The sequence below is a fragment of the Podarcis bocagei genome (genome assembly GCF_964188305.1).
Source record: "Podarcis bocagei genome assembly, chromosome: Z".
NCBI classification, from domain to species: Eukaryota; Metazoa; Chordata; class Lepidosauria; order Squamata; family Lacertidae; genus Podarcis; species Podarcis bocagei.
Window position 1 is genome coordinate 24,402,879 of NC_138140.1, and position 22,904 is coordinate 24,425,782.

Here is a 22,904-nt window from a genome sequence, read left to right on the forward strand (position 1 = left end):
ACCTGAGACGTAGAATCGAATGCTTCTTTCTTCTGTGCCAACCTTGTTGGAAGCCACACAGAAATAGACCCCAGAGACATTACTTGCTGTGGTTTCCAGGGTGCTTATGATCTGGCACGTGGGGAAATAGAAAAGACAGCCTGGTTACTTTTAGAGGTCATGGAATAAGCAAATCTGCAGAATCTTTCATGCAAAGGACCCAAGACTCACCTTTGGGGAATGAACAGCAGAGGCATTGTCAAGGGAGGACAGGGATAAAGTTTAGCCCAAGCAAGGCAAATTTCATCTTGCAGTGATACCATTACAGATCCTCAGATGTTTTCAGCTACAGGTCAGGTGCAGGTTAATCTACTTTACTTAAATATTGATACTCAGGAAACTGGTGGTGCAGACAGGGCCTAGCTTAGGGTAACAGCAAGCATGAAAAATTCCAAGAGTTTTCTACTTGAAAGGGGATTCTAGCTGAGGTCATTCCCATCTTGCTTGCTTCTTACACACATCTACCAGTCTGTCACACATTGATTTCACACTTTCATCAATGCAGCTTAGAGCTAAAAGATCCACATTAGCTAGGGAAACTTTGCAGTTTTAGGCCAGCCTTCATCATCCTGATGTTCTCCAGAGCATCATAATCATATTCCAAAACATCTGGAAGGGCCCCAGGTTGTGGAAGGCTATTATACACCCTTACCTAAAAGTAAGTCCCATCAAACACAATGGAGCTTACTACTGAGTAGACATTCCACTGCCAGAGAAGGAGCTGGGATCCAGGATATATTTCCCTCTTCTGTGTCATTTTAAATTTGTTTTAAAATTTATATGATATGGTCTATCCTCCTGCCTGCCTTGATTCTCGGTTCTATCTCACAATCAAGTTATGTTAGGCTTGTGAAGATGAACTAAGGGGCAGGGGTTAAGAAAGGAGTTCAGACTATACCAGGCAGATGAAATAAGAGAGAATCTTCCTACTAATCTAAATCCAAGCTTACACCGGTGATGTGTCAGTCTTCTGACCACAGTTCACCCCCCAAAACTGTTTGCACCTTCCAAGTAGTTTTGTAGAACATAAAAAAAGTCCTCAAGGTGCTTTTGTTTAATTTTGTTAGTCTTTAACAAACACATTGGACATGGCCAAATAAAATAAGCCTGCCTGTCTCCTCCTTTCCACAAGCAAAACAAGCCTTACTTTGGGGGAGTGGGGGTGGTGGCAAAGTGGTAAAGGGTTCGCTTCCACACAGGAGAGGACCCACAAGGTCCCCTTTTACCTGGAAATTATACCTGGTGAGTCACTTCCTGCCAGGGACCACCCTTGTGGATCCTCTGCTGAATAGGGATGGGATGAGGATTTTGCCTGAGGGTCTCAAGTCGTTTTGTTCTTGATACCAAGATCCCTTTTGCTGACAGGGTTTGAATGTGAGAATTCCCCTAAGCCTTATCTTTGTAGAATGCTTTGCAAAAAAAAGTATCTCTGGCTATTTTCTTTAACACCCTACACCAAATATGCACAGTAGCTTCCCTCTCCCTCTTTGTAAAACATTCACCTTGAATGAATTTGTATCAAAAACTAAGCTTCACTTTTCAGCTAGAGCTTCCAAACCAGGGTCAAGGGCAGCCCCAAATACAGTACATTGCAGTAATCTAGCCTCAAAGTTACCACACACGGTCTTCAACTGGTCTAGATATGACACCCAACTCTGACTCCCAAACTGCAATATGGGACCAACTGGGCAGTCACCCAAGGTGCAGACCTCGGAGGAGGTCTTTTATATTTTGAAGAATTTTATCGTTTCTGAAATAATTCATGAATTAGAATTGTTCTTTATGTGAAATAGATAAAGACCATAGAGTTGATCGGAGGTTATGTTACATATTTCTAGTAAGCTACGGCTGATAAAAACTGGCCACCTGTAGCTCAGTACCACAAACAAAAGGCAGAAAAAGCTAAGGAGCAGGCAAAGCAAGAAGAGTTCTTCCTGAAATACCTTTGTCCACAGAAAGCAATTGAAGAACAAGAATACGACTGTACTCTTCTTGAAGCTAGCACAGAGGGAGCTGAATGTGGTGCTTCTACTACAAATTAGATACGTTTCTTGAAAACACGCATAGGAAAAAGAGGATGTCAAGAAAGCGAGAGTAATGCAAAGTCTGCAAAAGAAGAAGGTATTGTGCCTGACTTGAATTACAGTCACCTTGTTAACTGGCCCAACTATTGCAGTGATAATTTGTGACATCTTATAACAGAACATGGACCACAGCAGGTTGTATCACACGATTTCTCCAAAGACTAAAAAAAAAAAAAGAAGATTTTCTCCTATACACTACAGGCGGAGACTAGCAAATAGTGAAGAAGTATGCTGTCAATGGTTGACACGTTCAACCTTAAAATATGTGGGTTTTCTTTTTGCTGTAAGTTGTAAGTGAAAAATTTGGTAATCACCCCTACAAGGAACAGGTTCAAAGGACTGGGGACTTATCCACACATACCTTTTGCCCCAATCTTTTGAGGCACAGGTCTGCCCTTCAAAGCTCTATGTCTGAGCATTTTACTTTTTGCCCCAGAAATTTCCTTGTGGGCTGCAGGGGTGATGATGGTTTTCAACAAGTTTGGATATATGCTACTGAGAATGAGGCCCAGGAAGAGGCACCACAAGATCTAAAGCCGAAATTCAAAGCAGGTTTCTACTATGCTGCCTCTGATATGGCTAAACAATCTATTGAAGAGATTCCAACAGCTACAAAACCATAATTGCCTATTTGGCTTCACGTATGATATAATACACAGAGGAATTATACCAGAAAGATATGGATGTCTCGTACACCCCAGGTAGTGTGGTTGCTGACCTTGAGCCAGACATCCTGGAGAGTGAAGTCAAATGGGCCTTAGAAAGCACTGCTAATAACAAGGCCAGTGGAAGTGATGGTATTCCAGCTGAACTGTTTAAAATTTTAAAAGATGATGCTGTTAAGGTGCTACACTCAATATGCCAGCAAGTTTGGAAAACTCAGCAGTGGCCAGAGGATTGGAGAAGATCAGTCTACATCCCAATCCCAAAGAAAGGCAGTGCCAAAGAATGCTCCAACTACCGCACAATTGCACTCATTTCACACGCTAGCAAGGTTATGCTTAAAATTCTACAAGGAAGGCTCAAGCAGTATGTGGACCGAGAACTCCCAGAAGTGCAAGCTGGATTTAGAAGAGGCAGAGGAACCAGAGACCAAATTGCAAACATGCGCTGGATTATGGAGAAAGCTAGAGAGTTCCAGAAAGACATCTACTTCTGCTTCATTGACTATGCAAAAGCCTTTGACTGTGTTGACCACAGCAAACTATGGCAAGTTCTTAAAGAAATGGGAGTGCCTGATCACCTCATCTGTCTCCTGAGAAATCTCTATGTGGGACAAGAAGCTACAGTTAGAACTGGATATGGAACAACTGATTGGTTCAAAATTGGGAAAGGAGTACGGCAAGGCTGTATATTGTCTCCCTGCTTATTTAACTTATATGCAGAATTCATCATGCGAAAGGCTGGGCTGGATGAATCCCAAGCCGGAATTAAGATTGCCGGAAGAAATATCAACAACCTCAGATATGCAGATGACACAACCTTGATGGCAGAAAGTGAAGAGGAATTAAAGAACCTTTTAATGAGGGTGAAAGAGGAGAGCGCAAAATATGGTCTGAAGCTCAACATCAAAAAAACGAAGATCATGGCCACTGGGCCCATCACCTCCTGGCAAATAGAAGGGGAAGAAATGGAGGCAGTGAGAGATTTTACCTTCTTGGGCTCCATGATCAGTGCAGATGGTGACAGCAGTCACGAAATTAAAAGACGCCTGCTCCTTGGGAGAAAGGCGATGGCAAACCTAGACAACATCTTAAAAAGCAGAGACATCACCTTGCCAACAAAGGTCCGTATAGTAAAAGCCATGGTTTTCCCAGTAGTGATGTATGGAAGTGAGAGCTGGACCATAAAGAAGGCTGATCGCCGAAGAATTGATGCTTTTGAATTATGGTGCTGGAGGAGACTCTTGAGAGTCCCATGGACTGCAAGAAGATCAAACCTATCCATTCTGAAGGAAATCAGCCCTGAGCGCTCACTGGAAGGACAGATCGTGAAGCTGAGGCTCCAATACTTTGGCCACCTCATGAGAGGAGAAGACTCCCTGGAAAAGACCCTGATGTTGGGAAAGATGGAGGGCACAAGGAGAAGGGGACGACAGAGAATGAGATGGTTGGATGGTGTTCTTGAAGCTACCAGCATGAGTTTGATCAAACTGCGGGAGGCAGTGGAGGACAGAAGTGCCTGGCGTGCTCTGGTCCATGGGGTCACGAGGAGTCGGACACGACTAAACGACTAAACAACAACAATGATATATACAGTATCAACAAAACATCTGCTGAAGATGTACCTAAGGCCTGAAAGAATTTGGAAAAACTACTGATGCGGATTTTCTGTGCCAAATTGCTGTGATAAAAATGAATGTGCTGCTAAGGATGTTATTTTTGTTCCAAACATTGCAAATTTTGGATAAAATGGATTGTTTCAAGAAGTGGCAGAAGGATATTTCTAGATTTGTTTGTCAGGGCAAGATGCCTCGAATAAAATTTAAGATATTAACGGATGCTAAAGAGGTGGATTTGCCCTGCCAGACCTTAAACTTTATTATCAATCAGCTGCTTTTTGCTGGCTGAGAGAATGGCTGCTTCTTGAAAATACTGAAGTTTTGGATTTAGAAGGTTTTAACAATGTATTTGGTTGGCATGCATATTTGTGGTACGATAAGGTAAAAGTACATAAAGCATTTAAAAATCATATTGTTAGAAAAGCATTGTTTAATGTTTGGATAAGATATAAGGATTTGTTGGGGGGGGGGGAAACCCCAAGATGGTTGTCACCAATGGAAGTGAAGGCACAGAAAAAACTCAATATGGAGGCCAAATGGCTGAAATATTGGGAAATTTTGGAACAAGATGGAGAGAGAATAAAATTGCAGAGCTTTGAAAAATTGAAAAACAAAGTGCGAGATTGGCTCCATTATTATCAAATAATGGAGGCATACAAATTGGACAAAAAAGTTGGTTTCCAGGTGGAAAAATCAAAATTGGAAACAGAATTGTTAGATTCAAAAACCAAGAATTTGTCAAGAATGTATAACTTGCTGTTGAAATAGAACACTCAGGATGAAACGGTGAAATCAGCTATGATTAAATGGGCACAAGATGTTGGACATAACATAATGATGGCTGACTGGGAACGGTTATGGACCACAGGTATGAAATTTACGGCATGTAATGCCCTAAGAGAAAATTTAATGAAAATGATTTACAGGTGGTAGATTAATAGAGCTTTAAAGGGAAAAATATGGTTAGAATGTGTTAAGACAATTATAGGATAGAAAACAGAGGAAGAATGGAAAGGAATTGCTGAAACAATTAACAGAAGTGGAATACAAAAAGGGAGGTGTGAGGAGGTCGAGGAAATAAGGGAAAGAAAGATAAGATGTTGAAATTGGATTGTGTTTTAAATGGTTTTTGTTTTGTTTTGTTTTGTTTTGTTTGTTTGTTTTTTGTATTGTATTGTATGTTTTTTCTTTTTTGGTGTTTTGTAGTGTTGTATTTAATTTGTTGGAAAACTAATAAATATTATTTTAAAAATAAAATAAAAAATAATAAAAAAAGAATTTGGAAAAACTACTGATGCGGATCTTCTGTGCTGTGAACTTATAACAATAGTTCAAATGCCAAAAGGTGTGCTTCCTTTCATATCACAACAAAAACTCCTGGATAATGTGCCCAATGTTTCTGTTGCAAAAAGGATCTTTCTCACACTTCCAATGTCAGTGGCATGTGGTTGCTCAAAGCTTTAAGAAAATGCACATGCTCAACAATGTTGCAAAGGAGACTAGTTGGTTTGGAAACTACATCAGTTGAACATACCCAAGCCTCAGCACTTGACCTGAAGGAATTGGTGACAAAATTTGCGAAGGAAATGGCACACAAAATGAGATTTTTATGTGCCTGAAATTGAAAACCTTTAAGAGACTTGAATTTCAACATCACAATTCACAAGGTTATTCAAAATGATTTGTGTGCTAAAACATTTTCTTCTGTATTTGAGGAAGTTAATCAAAGCCTGTTGTGTTACTTATTCTTGCAATTTAAAGCAAATTTAGCAGTTTCAATTTTGTGCTTCTAATTTTTTCTACAAGACATCTGTTTTTGAAAATTGAAGTTAGCAATTTTGGGGAGTGGTGTGTTCAAGTAGTTAGCCTTGCCTAGGGTACAAAATAGCCTGCCTCTGGGGCTACGGTTGGCCAGAAATATCTTTTGCATTGAAAAAGGCTTTTGCTTTTCTTTTGCCGTTTTGCAGCACCCATGGAAAGGAGACACTGCTCAGACAATGCAAATAGTGCTCCTCTGTTTGGTCAGCCATCAGGGCAGAAACTACTTTGCCACGGCCCACCTAGAATGGCATCACAACCGACCTATGAGTCCTGATCCACAAGTTGAAGACCTATGGACTACAGTGGTCAGGCTAACTATTATAGCTTGCAATGGCCAACAAGGTGCCTTCCTGATGTTGTTGAACTACAACTTCCAACATTCCTGACAAACTGGGACTGGTGGAAGTTGTAGTCTAGAAACATCTGGAAGGAACCTTGTTGGTTATCCCTGCACTTAATAGTTTGGGTACCAAGTTACTTGAAGGACCACCTTTACCCATATTAGCCTGTCTGGGTTAACCAGGGTCCCCAGACACATGCAAACAGATGTTTAGAGCTACACAGGCATTGAAACAGACATATGTCTTACATGCCCTCCATGCTTGTGTGGGAAATAAAGGTGTAACACAGGCAGACATTCACCAAACCCATTTGCTGCATAACTGCCTTTACTTGCAAACAACTCTTGAGCCCAGAAATTTGCAGGATTTCAGTGGGGAAATGAAAGATTGAGAGTGATTATCTTTTAATAAGAAGAATCCCTTGAAATGATTATGTGCCAGCCTTTCACTCAAGCTTTCTTCTTCTGCGTAAATCCCTGAGATCAAAAGTTCAGTTATCTTGGCAAGGATCTAATGCAAAAGTTTTAGTTGTCTGCATGCTCAGGTCCTCTTTCAGTTGCCAATACAATAAAGCCACACGTCTCCAGAATATCACATTGTGCACATGGTGCTATATGTCTGCATGAGCAAACCTATCTGTGGATTTCCCTTTCCAGCATATTAAATAGTAAATCAGAAAACTGAATTCATATGGAAATGGTCAGGACGTCAGCACTGGTAGCTTCTTTAGAAGCCAGGCACTTCCTGCTTGCAATCAAAAGATACAGAATGTCCTTAATGCTCTAAGGTTATCTGGAATATCGCTCTTGATTTTAGTTTAGAAAAGGGATAGACATTGGGGTATTTGACAGTGGCTTTTTACAGCTGATCTGCCCCCTAAGATCATCCTGGTTCTCAAGGAACTCCTTTTACATTTTGTTCTGTTACCTTTTCACGGTGCAAATGGCTTAGGGTCAGACTAGATGTGACTTTTGTCTTTGCTGACTTGACAGTGGCTTTCCAGCATTTCAGACAGCAGTCCTTCGCAGCCCTAACTGGAGATGTCAGAGATTGAACCTGGATCTTTTTGCATGCAGATATCCTTTAGCTACTGAGCTGCAGCTCTTTCCCTAAAATAAATTAATATTTCAGCCTTCCTTGCTCTGAATAAAGGTTCAATTCAAAAAAGAACTTAGGAAGTCACTGTATACCAAGTCAGTTCATTGATCCACCTAACTCAGGACTTTATACATTGATCAGCTGTGGAGCTCCAGAGTTTTCAGACAAATATCTTCCCCAGCCTTACCTGAAAACACCAAAGACTGAGCCTGATACTTCTGCATGCAAAACATCTCCTTTGCTAGTGAGTTATAGCCATTTCTCAGTGAGGAAGCAGCTCTAAGAATGACTCAGACACATCACTTAAAATGTTGTAACTAAATTGCAAATTTGCAATTAAAAAGATCCTGATGTTTCATTGATTTGATAACATTTTTTTAAAACAACAACAAAAAAAACCTGATTATGCCTCATTTATATGCTCAGAGGGTTGAATGCAATGTCAAAATGTGCGGCTACGCCCCCTCAGTCCAGATATGGCCTGCACTAATACAAATGATAAACTGCCTATGACTACATAATGCAGATGTTTGCACAGATGTACCCCAGCTGTTATTTTAGGTGCTTAGAAAAACCACCTCGGGTTGGAGAAGCCCCACTTCCATGAAATCCGTCTGTGTCTGGCCATGAACTGCCGTTGGGGATTAAGGGATTCTTCTTTCAAATCTCGTCTCTTTGGAACAACTTTAAGGCACACGTTTTTTAAACGTGCAGAGAAAGATGATCAAATAACGAGAAGAGTGGGATAAAGGCAAGCAAACAAAACATAAATGCTGAAAAGGATAAACCCAGCGCTGCAAGATCAAACCAAAGCCTCTTCTTTCCCACTTCTTGTTTTCAGATGTGGACAGGCCATTGCTTCCGGAAAGCCCACAAGCAGTGCTTGGAAGACATTCCCTCTCCCCTGCTGTGTAACCCAAGCACACTGCACCCAGAGAAAGACTGCCTCCAAGCATGAAGACTCTCTATAGCCATTGTGGCAGGCAGACACTGACAGAGCTATGCTGATCATAATTACTGGGGGTCCTGAATTATAGATTAAGGCATGGATGAAGAGCCTGCCCCTGCCCCCTTGATGTTGTTGGAATTCCAACCATCCCAGCTGCAGTCAACATGACCAAAGAACAGGGACGAAGGGAGTTGTAGTCCAACCATTTCCGTAGGGTCACAGGTTCCCCATCCCAGGACTGAGGAAGAGGCAGTAATTTGGAGCCAATTAAGCAATCACACACACACACACACACACACACACACTGTGACTTTTGTAATGTGTCCTCTTCTCACACAGAAAAGTGTAGCCCTTGGGCAGTGCCAATGCTATCACACTAGCAACAAAAGCTTCCTGTTTCCAGCTTATGACACACTATACTGTAATGAGGAGTGCATGGCCTGCAAAAATGGAGTCTGATAAAGATTAGTGTGGAACATGAGAAACTACCTTATATCCAGAACACTGATCCATCTAGCTTAGTATTACCTATGCTGACTGGTAGTAGCTCTACAGGGATTCTGACATGGGACATTCCCAGTGTTACCTGGAAATGCTGGGAATCAAATCAGGGACCTTATGCATGCTAAGCAGATGTTCTGCCACTGAGCTTCAACATTTTCTCCTCCCCATTGGGTGACCCTGGCCTGCTAGTCATCCATGGTTATGGCTACACACAAATACTGCATGGCAAACTTTCAGCAGCCAGTCTATCAAGCTGGATCCCAGAATCGACTCTGGATTCCAGAATTCTCTTCTGCAATGCCTGGAGGATTTCAGGTAAAATAGCTGTTCTTCTCACAAGTACTTGTAGTACATAAACAGGTGCTTCATATTCCTACTCAGAGCCTATACATACTCTTTGGTTCTATGATTATGTGTATGAATGGACCATAACATGACGAAGAGAAATTTCTGATTGTATCAAAGCCAGGTTGGATCTACACTGATCGGGATAACATTATTTTTAGAAAGTAATATAGCTCTCAATGCAAATTTACATCGGCAATAGATCACTGCTCTACAGTGCCCTCGAGTGTCTCATGTTTATAACGCATCTTTTATGTTTTCACTGACCAGTGTAGATTAGCCCCCAATGTGTTTCAGTGGAGCCAGCTGCCTCAGGGTTTATCCACACTTTCCTTTTGCCATATGCTTTCCAGGCAGAGGCCTGTGGTTTAATGCCCCATGCATAAGCATGGTGTTGCTGGTTTTTTGCCCTGAGCTTTCCCTGCGAAAACCCAGCAAACATCAATTCGGGTTTTCTGCAGATTGACGTTGACGCCAACTGAGCTTTCAAGAGCAGGTTTTCATGGGGAAAGCTCTAGAACAAAAGAAAAAGGAGGTGGGGAGCTTGGATACTGAGCTTAAAATCGCAGACCATGCTTAGAAAGAGTGGAGGAAAGGCAAGCATGGAGAAGCCCTCAGTAATCTAATTGTGGAAGTATCCGTGGGATATACATTCACATAAGAACAACCCTCTGCTTTGAGACTGGATAGATTCAAGTACCATGTAGTAACCTCCTCTTTGCAGAATCAAGTATTCTGCTTCTAAAATTCTAGAATGCACACCCTTGAGCCTCTAAGAAAAACACAATACATGACATGGTTATTTGCCCCAAAGGAAGGCTACGCCATCCATCATGTGTGAATAAGAAATAGCTTTGTCTCCAGGACTATTTGCAAGATTATTCTGCAAAGGCTAAAGTGATGAAGGGGCACGCTCTTAAATTGATCTTCCAATTAAGCCTTAAGAGACAGGAAACTGCAGTCAGCAAAAATAGACAGGGCTTGTGTGACTCCACACTTTTCAGTTCCATAGTCTCGTCCCCACCCCCACCTCTATTTTCTCCCTTGCAGTGAGGCAATGCGGGTGAGTAGGTGTGGGGAAAGTGGGTGGGAAACAGTTCAAGCTGTTGGATACTGTCACAGTGCTGTGATAGAGATGGTTATGGGAAGACAGAATTGGCAGGTTTACACTAGCGTCGTTCAGCGACTCCCTAAATCTGCCAAGTCCATGGCAACAAGCTAACGTTACTGCAAGAAAAGAAATCACTATTAAGCCACGGAAGACAATTCACCTCAAGTCTTAAGGATGATGGCATGTCCTCTATAGATTACAAAGGGGGCCTGAAGCATACTAGAAACTTTCAGGAATGAAAGAAGTTTTACTGCCACCACCACCATCATTGGAATATGACGGTCTGCTTCATTTACACTTGTATTATATATGCCACCTGCAATACATTTCTGGGTCAAGTTTATAATGCTGTTTTCAAAGCCCCTAGCTGGTTTCAGTACAAGCTATCTAACTGCCCAGTACCATCTTGTCCACACACCAAGAGAGAGAGAGAGAGAGAGAGAGAGAGAGAGAGAGAGAGAGAGAAGATGAAACAATGTTTTAAACTGTAACTGTTTTTAGAATGTTTTAACTGTTTTATAATGCTGTATTTTAAAAAAAATGTATTTGATGTGTTTGCCTCCCTGGGCTCCCTTGGGGAAAAAATGGCAGGATATTAAATAAATATGTAATAATAATAATAATTTGTGATGTGGGCAGTCCACATGAATGCCTCAACGTATAGCAAGCTACATTATGCATATAAATTTCGGGTGTTGCTATTTAGGTCCCTGCATCCACAGGCAACCCCATGGAGGGTGAATGTCTCATTCTTTATTATGCTGTCTTGAGCCTTTGTGGGTGCATTTATTTATCAGACCAAAGCCAACATCTGACTGCTTAGTTATCTAAACTTCAGAATAATTGCATTCTCATCCAACCCTTCTGGCTCTTCAAATGTCTGCTCATCAGTCAGAGAAGATTTCCTTTGCCTTTCATGGTGACCACACATAATGGAGAATGAGGGTTGGGTTGTACTGGAGACAGAACTTAAGAGATGTCTGCTGCTTCCAAGCAAGGTGTCAGGCATGCATATACCGTATTTTTTGCTCTATAAGACTCACTTTTCCCCTCCCAAAAAGTAAGGGGAAATGTGTGTGCGTCTTATGGAGCGAATGAAGGCTGCACAGGTATCCCAGAAGCCAGAACAGCTGCTTTCACTGCGCAGCGATCCCTCTTGCTGTTCTGGCTTCTGAGATTCAGAATATTTTTTTTCTTGTTTTCCTCCTCCAAAAACTAGGTGCGTCTTGTGGTCTGGTGCGTCTTAGAGAGCGAAAAATACGGTAACTCACTCCTGACCCAGGAAGGGAGCAATGACAAAAAACAACAACAGTGCAGGACTCTTTCGAGGCCCTGAAATTGTGAAGTCTTTTAATAAGGTCTAAACTTAATGTAGCTTGCCAGCTGTTTTATGTGATAGTTAGTCACACTGTGAAGTGTTATTAAAACACAATTTTAATAAACAAATACGAGTTATGAACCTGGCGAGGAATGCTGTGCCTTGCCTATTTTATCACCACCACCACCACCACCACCACCAGAGCAGGGTAAGCATCTCTAAGCCATGTGTTTTGGTTTGGTTTTTTAATAACCATTTTTGTTTGTTTCTGAAATTTCTGCATCCTTACAGGCCTCTCAATCTCCAAAATGGAAGTAGGCAGCAAGTGATTCACTGGAGGCTGAGGAAATTTGTCTCTCCAGTGAGGTCTGTGATGCGAGGCTCTTGATACAGTACAAGAGAGTCAAGGCACATAGGAAAGATTATCAGATCTGAGCTCATGCCAGCATCACAGCACAGTCAATTAAAGGCAGGCCACCAGAGTCTCTGGCATTTTTGTTTTATCTGGCTTGCAAAGCACCAATAAAATTACTTGCTAGTATATGGTGGGAAATGAATTGGTCTGCTTCCTTAATGTTCTATTTCTGGAGGTAATTGGCACTGATAAAAAGAGGGTGGGGGGGAAGGCTGGAGGCAATAGGATTTTCATCAGTGTGTTGTTTATAAAATTATATTCATTATCTGAAAGTTTTGCTTAATGCAGACACCCTTGGACTTCATTAAAGTGTTTGAGCAGGAGTTTTTTCTCTAATGGGCCTTCACAGGGAAAATGCTTGAAATCCAAGATAGTTTAGCTTTATGAGTCTTAGGCACAATTACCACAAAGGTTAGGAACCAAAAGGAAAACCAATACTGTACAACTCGCACATGTGCACACTCATACATTTATCATCCCAAGGGCCACATTTCTTTCAGAGGCCGTATAGGTAAGGCCAAAGGCAATGTTTGCAACAATTGATGTCACTCTTATCTTTGTACAGTAGGCTACATCCTAGCCATATGAGCCAGATGTTTCTACCTACCTGCACATACACGCAGACACCTTTCCATCCCCCATCAGTGGATGCAAGGAACTGAAAGTTTAGTGCCAGACCCACAGTCTTTTATGAGACTGGTAGGACTGGGGTGTGGGGAGGAACTCCTTCTTAAACCCTCTAGAGACCCACTGCCATTCACCACAGATCTGCCTTCCACAACCTCTTGTCTGCCAGATGTTGTTGGACTGCAGCTCTCATCATTTCTGACCACTGACCATGCTGGCTGCAGAGACTGATGGGAATTCAAAAACCATCTGGAGTACACTAGGTTGAGGAAGGCTGGTGTAGACAATACTGAGCTGGATTTTTTAAATCTTATTTTTATTGATTTTCAAGATAAGGATACAAATATAAAGAAAAGAAAAACACCCCCTAATACTGAGCAAGCTGGATTAATGGCCTGACAGGTAGGTATAAGGCAGGCAGGCAGGCAGCAACATAGCTATAGAAGGGGCTTTCCCCCCAGCTGGAATTCAGTTCCAGCACCTCTCAGATGGGCACCACTGCCATTCTAAAAGAATGAGGGAGGTATTCATGGTGAGCTCCACCACCATTTTTTCCCTAGAAAAAAGCACTGATTATAGATATAAATGCACATAGATAGATGGATGAAGACTACAGAAAACCAGCCTACATTGTCCTAACCACACTGTCCCCTGAAAAAGGGCATTTCTCCAAAACGGGAGAAAGTGAGGTAGGAATTTCATGCATTTCTGCTTTGCTTGGGGTCGGAACCATGGAGTGAATAGCAAGTGTGGCTGGAATGGTGGAGAGCAAAAAAGAAAGACAGCTGAGCATTTGGATGAGATAAGGGATCTCATTAGCTGGGTGCCCTTTGCAAGAGTTCTCATGGCTGGAAGCGCTTCTTGCACTTTCTCAGGCTCAAGACGAAAAAGCTTTCTGAGTGAGTCGTGCAATTTCTGAGAGCTTTAAAAATAAAATGAAAACCAGGGAAGGGGGACAAGTGACATCATTACCACAGTCGATAAACAGAGAAGATTTGAACATGATCCCAGGGTGGAAGAATTCCAAGTACGTCAAAAATTCAGCGCTAAAAGGAAATCAGTGCTTGAGATGTTTGAGAAAGGAGGCTATGTTTTATTTTATCATTACTAACACAACTGGATGTAGTTGTGGTTGTTATGGGGAGTGAACAGGGGGAAATTGTAACTGATCGTATGTTGGTTTTTATATTCAAAAATTAGTTTTAAAAAAAAAACACAAAGAGAGAAAGGGGGCTTTTGAGTGAAGCCACTGAAACTGCAGGAAATCAATACTCCGTACCTTTAATTTATTGCCATGTCTTATGTACTTAGGTTCAATGGACTTGATTTTATTTGCTGGGTAGGTGATTTCACGGCCAATGGTTTCTTCCACCTTGATCCTTTCCCCTCGTTGCTTGCATCTGAAAATTTAAAAAAAGGAAAAAGAAAAAAGAATAAGAATAAGCTGAAATGGCAAATCACATAAATCTGTGCACCTGACTTGAGACATGGCCATTTTTCTAGCATGGCATCCAAGAAAATGGACTTAGGGTTTGAAGTAGGAGTGAGGAACCTGTGGTCCTCCAGTTGCTGTTGGACTCCAACTCCCATCAGTCCCAGTCAGCAGAGGCAATGCTCAGGGGTGGTGGGAAGTGGAACCTCCTAACATTTGGAGGGCCACAATTTAGGAAAGCCTGGAATAAAGTAAATAATAATAATAAATAATAATAACAACAACAACAACAACAACAACAACAACAACAATATCTTTATTGTCATATCCCCCTCTCGGGGACAACAAAATTACTTGGCTGCTCCATCCACCCAGGTAGGGCACTCCACACAAAATCAAAACAACTATAAAAACACTAATTAAAACAATACAGTATAATACAGCAAGGAAGATTAGATGACTTTCAAAGTCCAGGCTTCCCATTCAGGGCCGAGATCGCTCTGGAGAAGAAGCTGTTCTTAAGATGGCTCGTTCTTGTCTTCATCGTCCTGTATCTCCGTCCCGACGGCAGGAGCTCGAAGAGACAGTGACCAGGATGCGATGGATCTTTTACTATGTCCAGTGCCTTCCTATGGCACCTTGTGGCATAAATCTGCTCTAAGGTGGAGAGTGGGCAGCCAACAGTGCTCTCTGCTGCCTTAACAACTCTGCACAACCCCAACCTGTCCTGGGTAGTACAGCTTCCGTACCACACACATAAGCCATAAGTGAGCACGCTCTCAATAAGAAGAACCCTGTTGGATCAGGCCAAAAGCTCAGTGTTGGAAATAAAACAATAATACTTGCAATAAATTACCTGAACCAGTGGGGGGGGGGGGATGATAGACAGAAAGGCACTGGTTCCTTCTCTTTTAGTAACCACCTGTTGGTAAAAGAGACTTATTCTCCTAGTGAATTAGCTCAAGCCAGCTGCACTTTAGTTAGTCCACGTGTGATTCCATTTTGGCCACATGTAAAACCCATCCTCAGAACGGCTTTCTTTGCCATGAGTAATAAACATTACGTTTTCTTTATACTTTCAAGCAGTTTCACCAGACCATTTCTTTCCTGTACACTGCTGCAATATATTTACCAAACTCCAGAAAGTTCTGGGCCCAAAGCCAGCTTACTAAAGCTACAGAAGGTTTCTGAATGAAAGACCAAAGGCTCAGGCCAACGTTAACAGGCATGCCTTAATCCCAACGTTGCAATCAGGAGATTTCCATGATTGGCTGTACATAATCTAGTTGCATTTGGATGATGAAGGACTTCTGGAAATGGTGAAGACTGAAAAATCTGTGTAAGGTGCTGGTACCATCGCTAGATGGGAAAAACATAGGGCAAAGACTCTTTTAATCCAATGTTTGGCTAATTTCCAGCAAATACACATGGGAAATGAAAGTATTGAAAAGGGAGTGTTTCTAGCCTTAAAAAATCTATATGGGAAATCAGGAATTAAAGATCAGATTCAGAGTTACAAAGAATTGTTTTCTGCTTGATGAAGGGAAGGAGATTGTTCTATGAAACAAATGGAATTATTGCTAAATTTGATGGTCAAATTAAGCATTGCTGGAGGAAATCTAGACCACCACCCTGTTATTACAGTGACAACCATATGCTTATGAGAAGCCCACAAGCAGGAATTGAGTGCAACAATACTCTTCCCATTTGCAGTTTCCAGCAGCTGCTATACAAAGGCACGACTGCTTCCAATGGTGGAGGAAGAACATAGGCACCCTAGTTAGTAGCTTATGTATTTTTTACATACTGCTTGCACCTTTGCCAGAACAGGGTACCAAATAGGTTTGGCATCATTGGGCATCTGCCAAGGACCACATCCCAGGGAGGGGCCTTTCCAGAGTCCTCTTGGACTGGCTCACCCCTCTTGCTATCTCTGCATGATCACCTGCCCTCTCTGAGGATGTGAGCAGTGATAAGAGAAAGGGAAAGAACAAGTGCTTCCAGTTTGTCTTACACTACTCTGGGTGGTTCTATGGACTGGGCCAAGAGGGAGGATCAAACAAGCAGATGTCTTATACTAATTCAGGTCATAGGTCCACCTAGATCAGTACTTCCTACACAGACTGACACTAGCTCTCCAGGGTCTTAGGCAAGGGTCTATCTTTATCCTACCTGGAGATGTCGGGGATTGAACATTGGGACATTTTGTATGCAAAGCAAATGCTTTAACTACTGAGCTGTGGCTCTTGAGAGGTGGCAAGAAAATCAGTATTGATGACAGTGGCAAAGATGAGGTAGGCCCACACAGTCCTAGGGACTAGGCCATTGACAATAAACAAATGAAACACAAATTCAGTTATTATTAGGAAGATAAATATAGAATACCTATTCACCAGCACTAAAAACTGCCCTTGAACAAAAACAATGGGCCAGCTAATTATTTTAACAATATAAGGTAAATAAGGTGATTTTTTTATTACTATTATTTTGCTACACTACAAACACCTTTAAGGAAATTATGCCACAACTTAATAATGGAGCATATGTTTTGCAAACAGAAGGTGCCAGGTTCAATTCCTGGCATCTCCCTGAAGGGTGGGATGTCCCCTGACAGCCGCTACCAATCAGTGCAGACAATACTGAACTAGATGGGCCAAGGGGCTGCCTTAGTATAAAGCAGCTTCCTCGGCCCCTGTAATTTCCTGGTGGCTTTTGCAGTTTCCTTCAGACACAATATCACTCAATGAGTGCAAAGGAGACAGAACTCTCTGTACGCAGATTGAACAATGTCAGAAAATCAGGACATTAGAAAATAAAAATGGGAGCAGTGGGGAGTGGGGGTTAGGGGAAATGAAATAGCAACAGGAAATGAGGGAAGGGGTGTTTTTCTCACAAGAGGCTTCCCCTCCAGCTTCTGTAAGGAAAGATAAGGCTACTTTGGAGGTCAAGTGGAGATACAAACACACTTTGCCATTGTGTTTAAAGTGATAGAACCACAAGCTGGGCATTTTCATTATTTGGCTTAGTTTACACTCCTGAGGTCAGCAGAAACACTCAAGATTATATTACTCTGCAATCCTGTTTGTCCATTGAACAGGGTGGGCCTTACATGTGAGTAAGCCTAAAGAGGACTGGACTGTAAAGATGCTTAAATCCCTACTTGTAAGGCAATTTGCATGCAAAATGTGTCGATGTGGCATTTTAGCTAATGCATTGCCATGGGAAGAATGCCTGACTTGTTCTGGATTATCTAGACAGACTTCAATCTGATTTCAGGTCCAGTTTTAGCACAGAAACAGCCTTGGTCAGCCTAACTGATAACAGCAGACGAGATGCTGTGCAGATGTTGCACTAGTGCCTTGAAGCAGTAAGGCTGAAAGGGAGTCAATAATCTAAGGTTAAATGCTGGTAACGACTGGAGGTGCTTTGGGTGGGAGGTTCCAATATTGGGTAATTATGTGGATGATCTGTTCTGGGAGGGGTTGCACTGAGGGAATGGGTTTGTAGTCTGTGGGTACTCCTGCAGTGGTAGTCAATGAAGCTTAACTTAGAGGAGACCTAATGAAATTAATGAGCATGAATAAACTGCAACCATTAATTTCAATAGGTGTATTTGTATTGGATTCCAACCTGTCACTGGGGTCTCAAGTAGCATGTGGCAAGGAGTGCTTATGCCAAGCAAAACCAGCATTCACACAAGTTTAAAGCACTAAGATTCCACTATAATTCTCATGCCTTCTCACAAAGGATTCTGGGAACTGAGTTTGTTAAAGGTGCTGAGAGTTGTTAGGAGACCCTGATTCCTGTCCCAGAGTGGTTTAACAATCCCCCCTTCGTAGGAAACTCTGTGAATTATAGCTCTGCAAGGGAAATAGGGGATCTCCTAGCTACTTTCAGCACCCTTAACAAACTGCAGCTCCCAGAATTATCTGGAGGAAGCTAGACAAAGTGGTATTATAGAGCTTTAAAGGTATGGTGTGAATGTGACCTTAGGCTGAGTTGCCAGTTATGGCAAAAACAGGCAATGCCTCTGGTATGCAGGGTCAGTTGAAACAAGAGGTAGAGTTCTATATTAGCAAAATTCTTCATCTGTAATTTTTGACATTTTCAATGCACACCAAAATTCACATTAAAAATGCCTACTTTAAGGCAAAAAGCACACAAAGATTCATATTTTATGAAAACATACACAAGTTGTTTTTAAATGCAGATTCCCAAATTCGATGGGATGTACTTGTGTATGAACACATGCAAAACTGATCAGAAATAAGACTGATAGCATCAGTCTATCATGGGAAAACTGGAATTTTGTCATACTTCCTTACACTCCACCCCACTCTCCATATTTCTGTTTTCTTTTTATTATTTATCCCTACCCAAACCAGGGGGCATCTTACTAACATAGTTTGAAATAATGCGAGGAAATCAGATCCTGTCATGGGTTGCAATAAATCTGTTTTATTACTGATGCGCACGCACGCACACACACACCAGGAGGTTCTCCTGGCTGCTCCTCCAACGAACTATCACCAGCCATGACCTTGGACAAATTAAGCTGCAATCTCAACTTCAAATATTTTTTCCATGGGTGTTCTTCAAATGACAGTAAGCCTCCCCATCCCAACAAAAACATCAGAAAAGAGACAAGAGGGGGCCCATTTGGCTCTTTATATTCCCCCATCTGTCCTTTATTTTTAAGGGTGGAAAACCTGACTCCAGCCTCCTTGCTGCACAGAAGGGTGAAAGTGCAGGAGGAGATGTTGGGTTTGGCTCCCAGACATCCCTCCTGGTGCTCACCAAGGGGAGTGCTCCCCATTCAGGCCTGAACCAAGGCATCTCTCCATGGGTTGCTCTGCTAACATTTCAACAGGAACAAAGGAAACTTGTCTGTTTGTTTAGAGAAACTGCGCCGAGCAGCACCTCATGCCTAACTCACTTAATTCCTGTTTGGTAGATCTGGGATTCTTTGTCCCTCCTCTAACCCCACACAGAGAAATAAGGCAATTAGGGGGTTCCTGTATCTTATGCCTGCCGGGCAATATGTTTTAAACAGTGAGTGAAGTCAAGGATAAGAATCTGCCCTTCACATGCATGCAGAAGAGGCATGGGGATCTGTTGTGCCAGGCCTGCACAGCTGCAACCCACCAAGACCAGCCCAGCTCACAATTCTGAGCTGTGTATGGTATGCTCCAGGGAACTGGGCTGCATTCACATGGCAGTTTATTCCATTTCCTTGACCTCTCCCTGCATCAATTATGATTTTTCTTTGTTCATGGGGGAATGTGGCTCTCAGGCTGAAAGGATTCCCCCTCCTAGATTTCAGCCTCTATCAGCAGAAGCAGAACATTGTCATTGTGGCCAGTAGCAACTCATGAATTTATGCACTTTTAAATCCATCTGAGTTGGTGGGTGTAATGGATTTAGGGGTTGCTCGTGCGTAAGTTGCCGCCACTGCTGGCAAGATTACCTGGTTAAACCCTTTCTGACTGAACAGCCTCCAGCATCGTGACTGTCTCAGTAGCTGGCAGAATCCGTCAGTGGGCGTTTCTTGAACCTTTTCCAGCATAAAAGTTGTTTGATGCCAAGTCTCTTCCTACTCTCCGATGGGTGTGTGGGGGAGCCTTGGTTGGGAAACGAGAACTGGCCGGGCTTAATAGAAACGACGTGTTCGCTCAAACTAAAATCAGGGAACTCCGAGACGGAAGGGAAAACCATGGAGGGTTTGAGGAAAAGGAAGGGGTGCTGTACTGTAAGGGGGCGCTGTATGTACCGGGGGAGACCTTGAGGGGGAAGGTACTCAAACAACTTCACGACAACCCTACAGCTGGGCACTTTGGACAGCACAAAACCATGCTGCTCGTCACCAGGCAGTTCTGGTGGCCAAGGGTGAGGGAGGATGTACGGGAATATGTACGGGGGTGCGACCGCTGCCAAAGGGCAAAGGGGGAGAGGGCTGGCGAGATTACCTGGTTAAACCCTTTCTGACTGAACAGCCTCCAGCATCGTGACTGTCTCAGTCGCTGGCAGAATCTGTCAGTGTGTGTTTCTTGAACCTTTTCCAGCATAAAAGTTGTTTGACGCCAAGTCTCCTCCTACTCTCCCTGCGCAGAAGTCTTCTGCGCAGGTAGGGTGTGGGCAACGGAGTACCCGTACTCTCTCCGCTGGTCTCCGGCGAGGAGTCTTGGAGCCTCCTCTCCGATTCTCCCATCTGCCCCCCTTCTCCACTGGTGTTACACTGATTTCCTTCCCCAGCAGATGGGCTGCCTCTCTCCCTACTGGGACCCTCTCCGGCATCCCTCTGGAGCCTTCCCTCCACCTCTAGCTCCGATGGCAGTTCCCTGACAGTGGGCATTGAGAGTGAGGAAGAATGGGGACTAACCAAGGGGTTAAGTGCTGAACAGTGTTCTCTATAGCTAGCTGAAGCAGAATTAAGACCAGTGGAAGACTTTGGGCTCTCACATTTCAGCGCTGCCCTGTAAAACACAAAAATTCAGCGCCTCCATCTCTCCTGCTTCATTTTACAGCATTGTTTGGGTGCCCCCTACAGTGTGGCGTCAATGTGACTGCACCGGTTGCACCACCCAAAAACCAACTCTGATTAAGACTCATAGGAAGAATCATTGTTTCTTTTTAAGACAATTGTATTGTCTCAGTTCTGTCACTAACAGACATGTAGAACACTGTGATCATATCGGTTTTCAAAATTGTGGGAGATATGCAGTCAAATCTAACAATGCATTTTCTTGCTAGTTGGCATGTGAAAGGATTAAGACCATAGAGCTTTACTGCCAGTAGGCAGACTCAGACAATAGAAATGCAATTGGTAGAGAAGACTCAATGTGATGTCAATTCCCCTTCACTCCTGGGTGGAAAGAAGCAAAAGAAATACCATATTTACTTGAATCTAATGCTCAGCATTTTTGGCCAAATTATGTTGTGAAAATTAAGGTGTAAATTAGATTCGCTGGCATTCACCAGCAAATGCTTTTTTTGGTTTCAAGGTTCTGGAAATTGAGGTGCGTATTAGATTTGATGGTGCATTAGACTCAAGCAAATGCGGTATTTCCGGTGCCTTCTCTCTCTCTCTCTCTCTCTCTCTCTCTCTCTCTCTCTCTCTCTCTCTCTCTCTCTTTCTCTTCAACCAGCCATGAAGAAGGACATGCCTCTAAACACTACAGCATCAGGCACCTGCCAGAAGCAGAAGCTGTTTTTGCTGTAAACACAAGTATTTAACCTGCATTTACTTTTAATGCTGTTGCTGCTAAGGACAAATGCTTGACTGTGAGTAAAATATATGTTTTAAACTTACTTTTCAGTCTGTAGCCTGTTTCCTTGATAAACCTAATTTCTTCGCTTTCACTTAACCTGCTTAAGATGGAATTTAAACTCTGCTCAGCCCCACATTTTAAAACTCAAGCAATAAGTTGATTCTTTTATCTATCTGTTAACCCACACATGTGGCTCTGTAGGGGGATAAAATATAGTTAATTATATCTCCTCACCTGCCTAATAAAACCCATCAAAATATTATTGGGCTTCTGTTGTTTTGCCCATTTGTTCTTTTCCCCTTAACATCTCATCTTGGACTGCCAGAATCTACAAAACCAGCTTGGTTTCTGTTCTGGCCTGAAGACCCTACAACAGACGTTCTGTAGGTGCCTATTTATTTGCTTCTGAACAGCTGTTGCAGTTGGAATCTCTGAAAACTTCAAAACTTCACAGTGGGGTGTGTGTTTTTTGTAGCTGTTTATTTGGGGGGGGGTTCTTATCCCTTTGGAGTTACCGGTAATTTGACAATTGGGGAGCTTATTTCAAAGCTACAAAACTGAGATCAACTTCATAGTTTTATGTTCACTGATATTCAGTTCTGTCAGAGGGGAAGCGTTTAAAAAAACCCTGAGGTTCAAGGAGTGGAGCTTAAGAGCTCAATGAAGATTCCTGGGGAAGGAGCTGAAGCCTGTCCTTACTAGGCGACTTATCTTCAGCGCAGGGTTCTTTATCTCGGGTGCAGTCAGCCGCTCAATCCCTCCCTCCAAGTGGAAGGAAGTAGAGGATCCTGGAGCTGGAAGAGCATGCTGGGAAAAGGGGTCATTTAAATTTTGGGATGGATGTGGGGCTATATGGAAATAGATCCTCTGCAAAAAACACATTGGCTTATAGCTTTCCAATATGAATAGGCAAATCTGTCAATTTTGGTTTCTCAGATGATGCTCAGAGCTGGGGTTTTCTAATGTCACCAAGCTGCAAAAAAAAAATGTGTGTAGGTGGAAACACTACTGGCTGTGATTATCAAATGCAGGCAGAGCTGGAGGTGCCGCTTCCTTTTCTATCCTATCCTTAACTTCTAGTTGGTAAAAGTTAACTATCTCAAGATGATGATGATGACGCAAGTAATTGTGATAGTATTTCAGACAAATCCATGAAAGAGAGTGATAATAAATGGAACTTCCGTGCCCAGAAGCAATATACCACATTTCAGATGCTGCATGCAAACCATAGGGAAATATTGCTGGGGATTTTTGTTATGTGAACTGACTTG

The 22,904-nt window shown here is 42.5% G+C and overlaps 1 protein-coding gene across 4 annotated transcripts in view; it reads right to left on the reverse strand.

Annotated features, from left to right (window-relative positions):
- The window catches only part of LOC308578763 (vascular endothelial growth factor receptor kdr-like), a 211,639-nt gene that overhangs the window by 78,496 nt on the left and 110,239 nt on the right, over positions 1–22,904 (reverse strand). For all 4 annotated transcript variants that reach the window (XM_081179293.1, XM_081179296.1, XM_081179294.1 and 1 more), the window contains exons 11-12: positions 14,213–14,333; positions 3–111 (exon numbers count right to left, since the gene is read on the reverse strand). In XM_081179293.1, the coding sequence (XP_081035419.1) occupies positions 3–111; positions 14,213–14,333 (230 nt within the window). The remainder of the gene's footprint in view (positions 1–2; positions 112–14,212; positions 14,334–22,904) is intronic.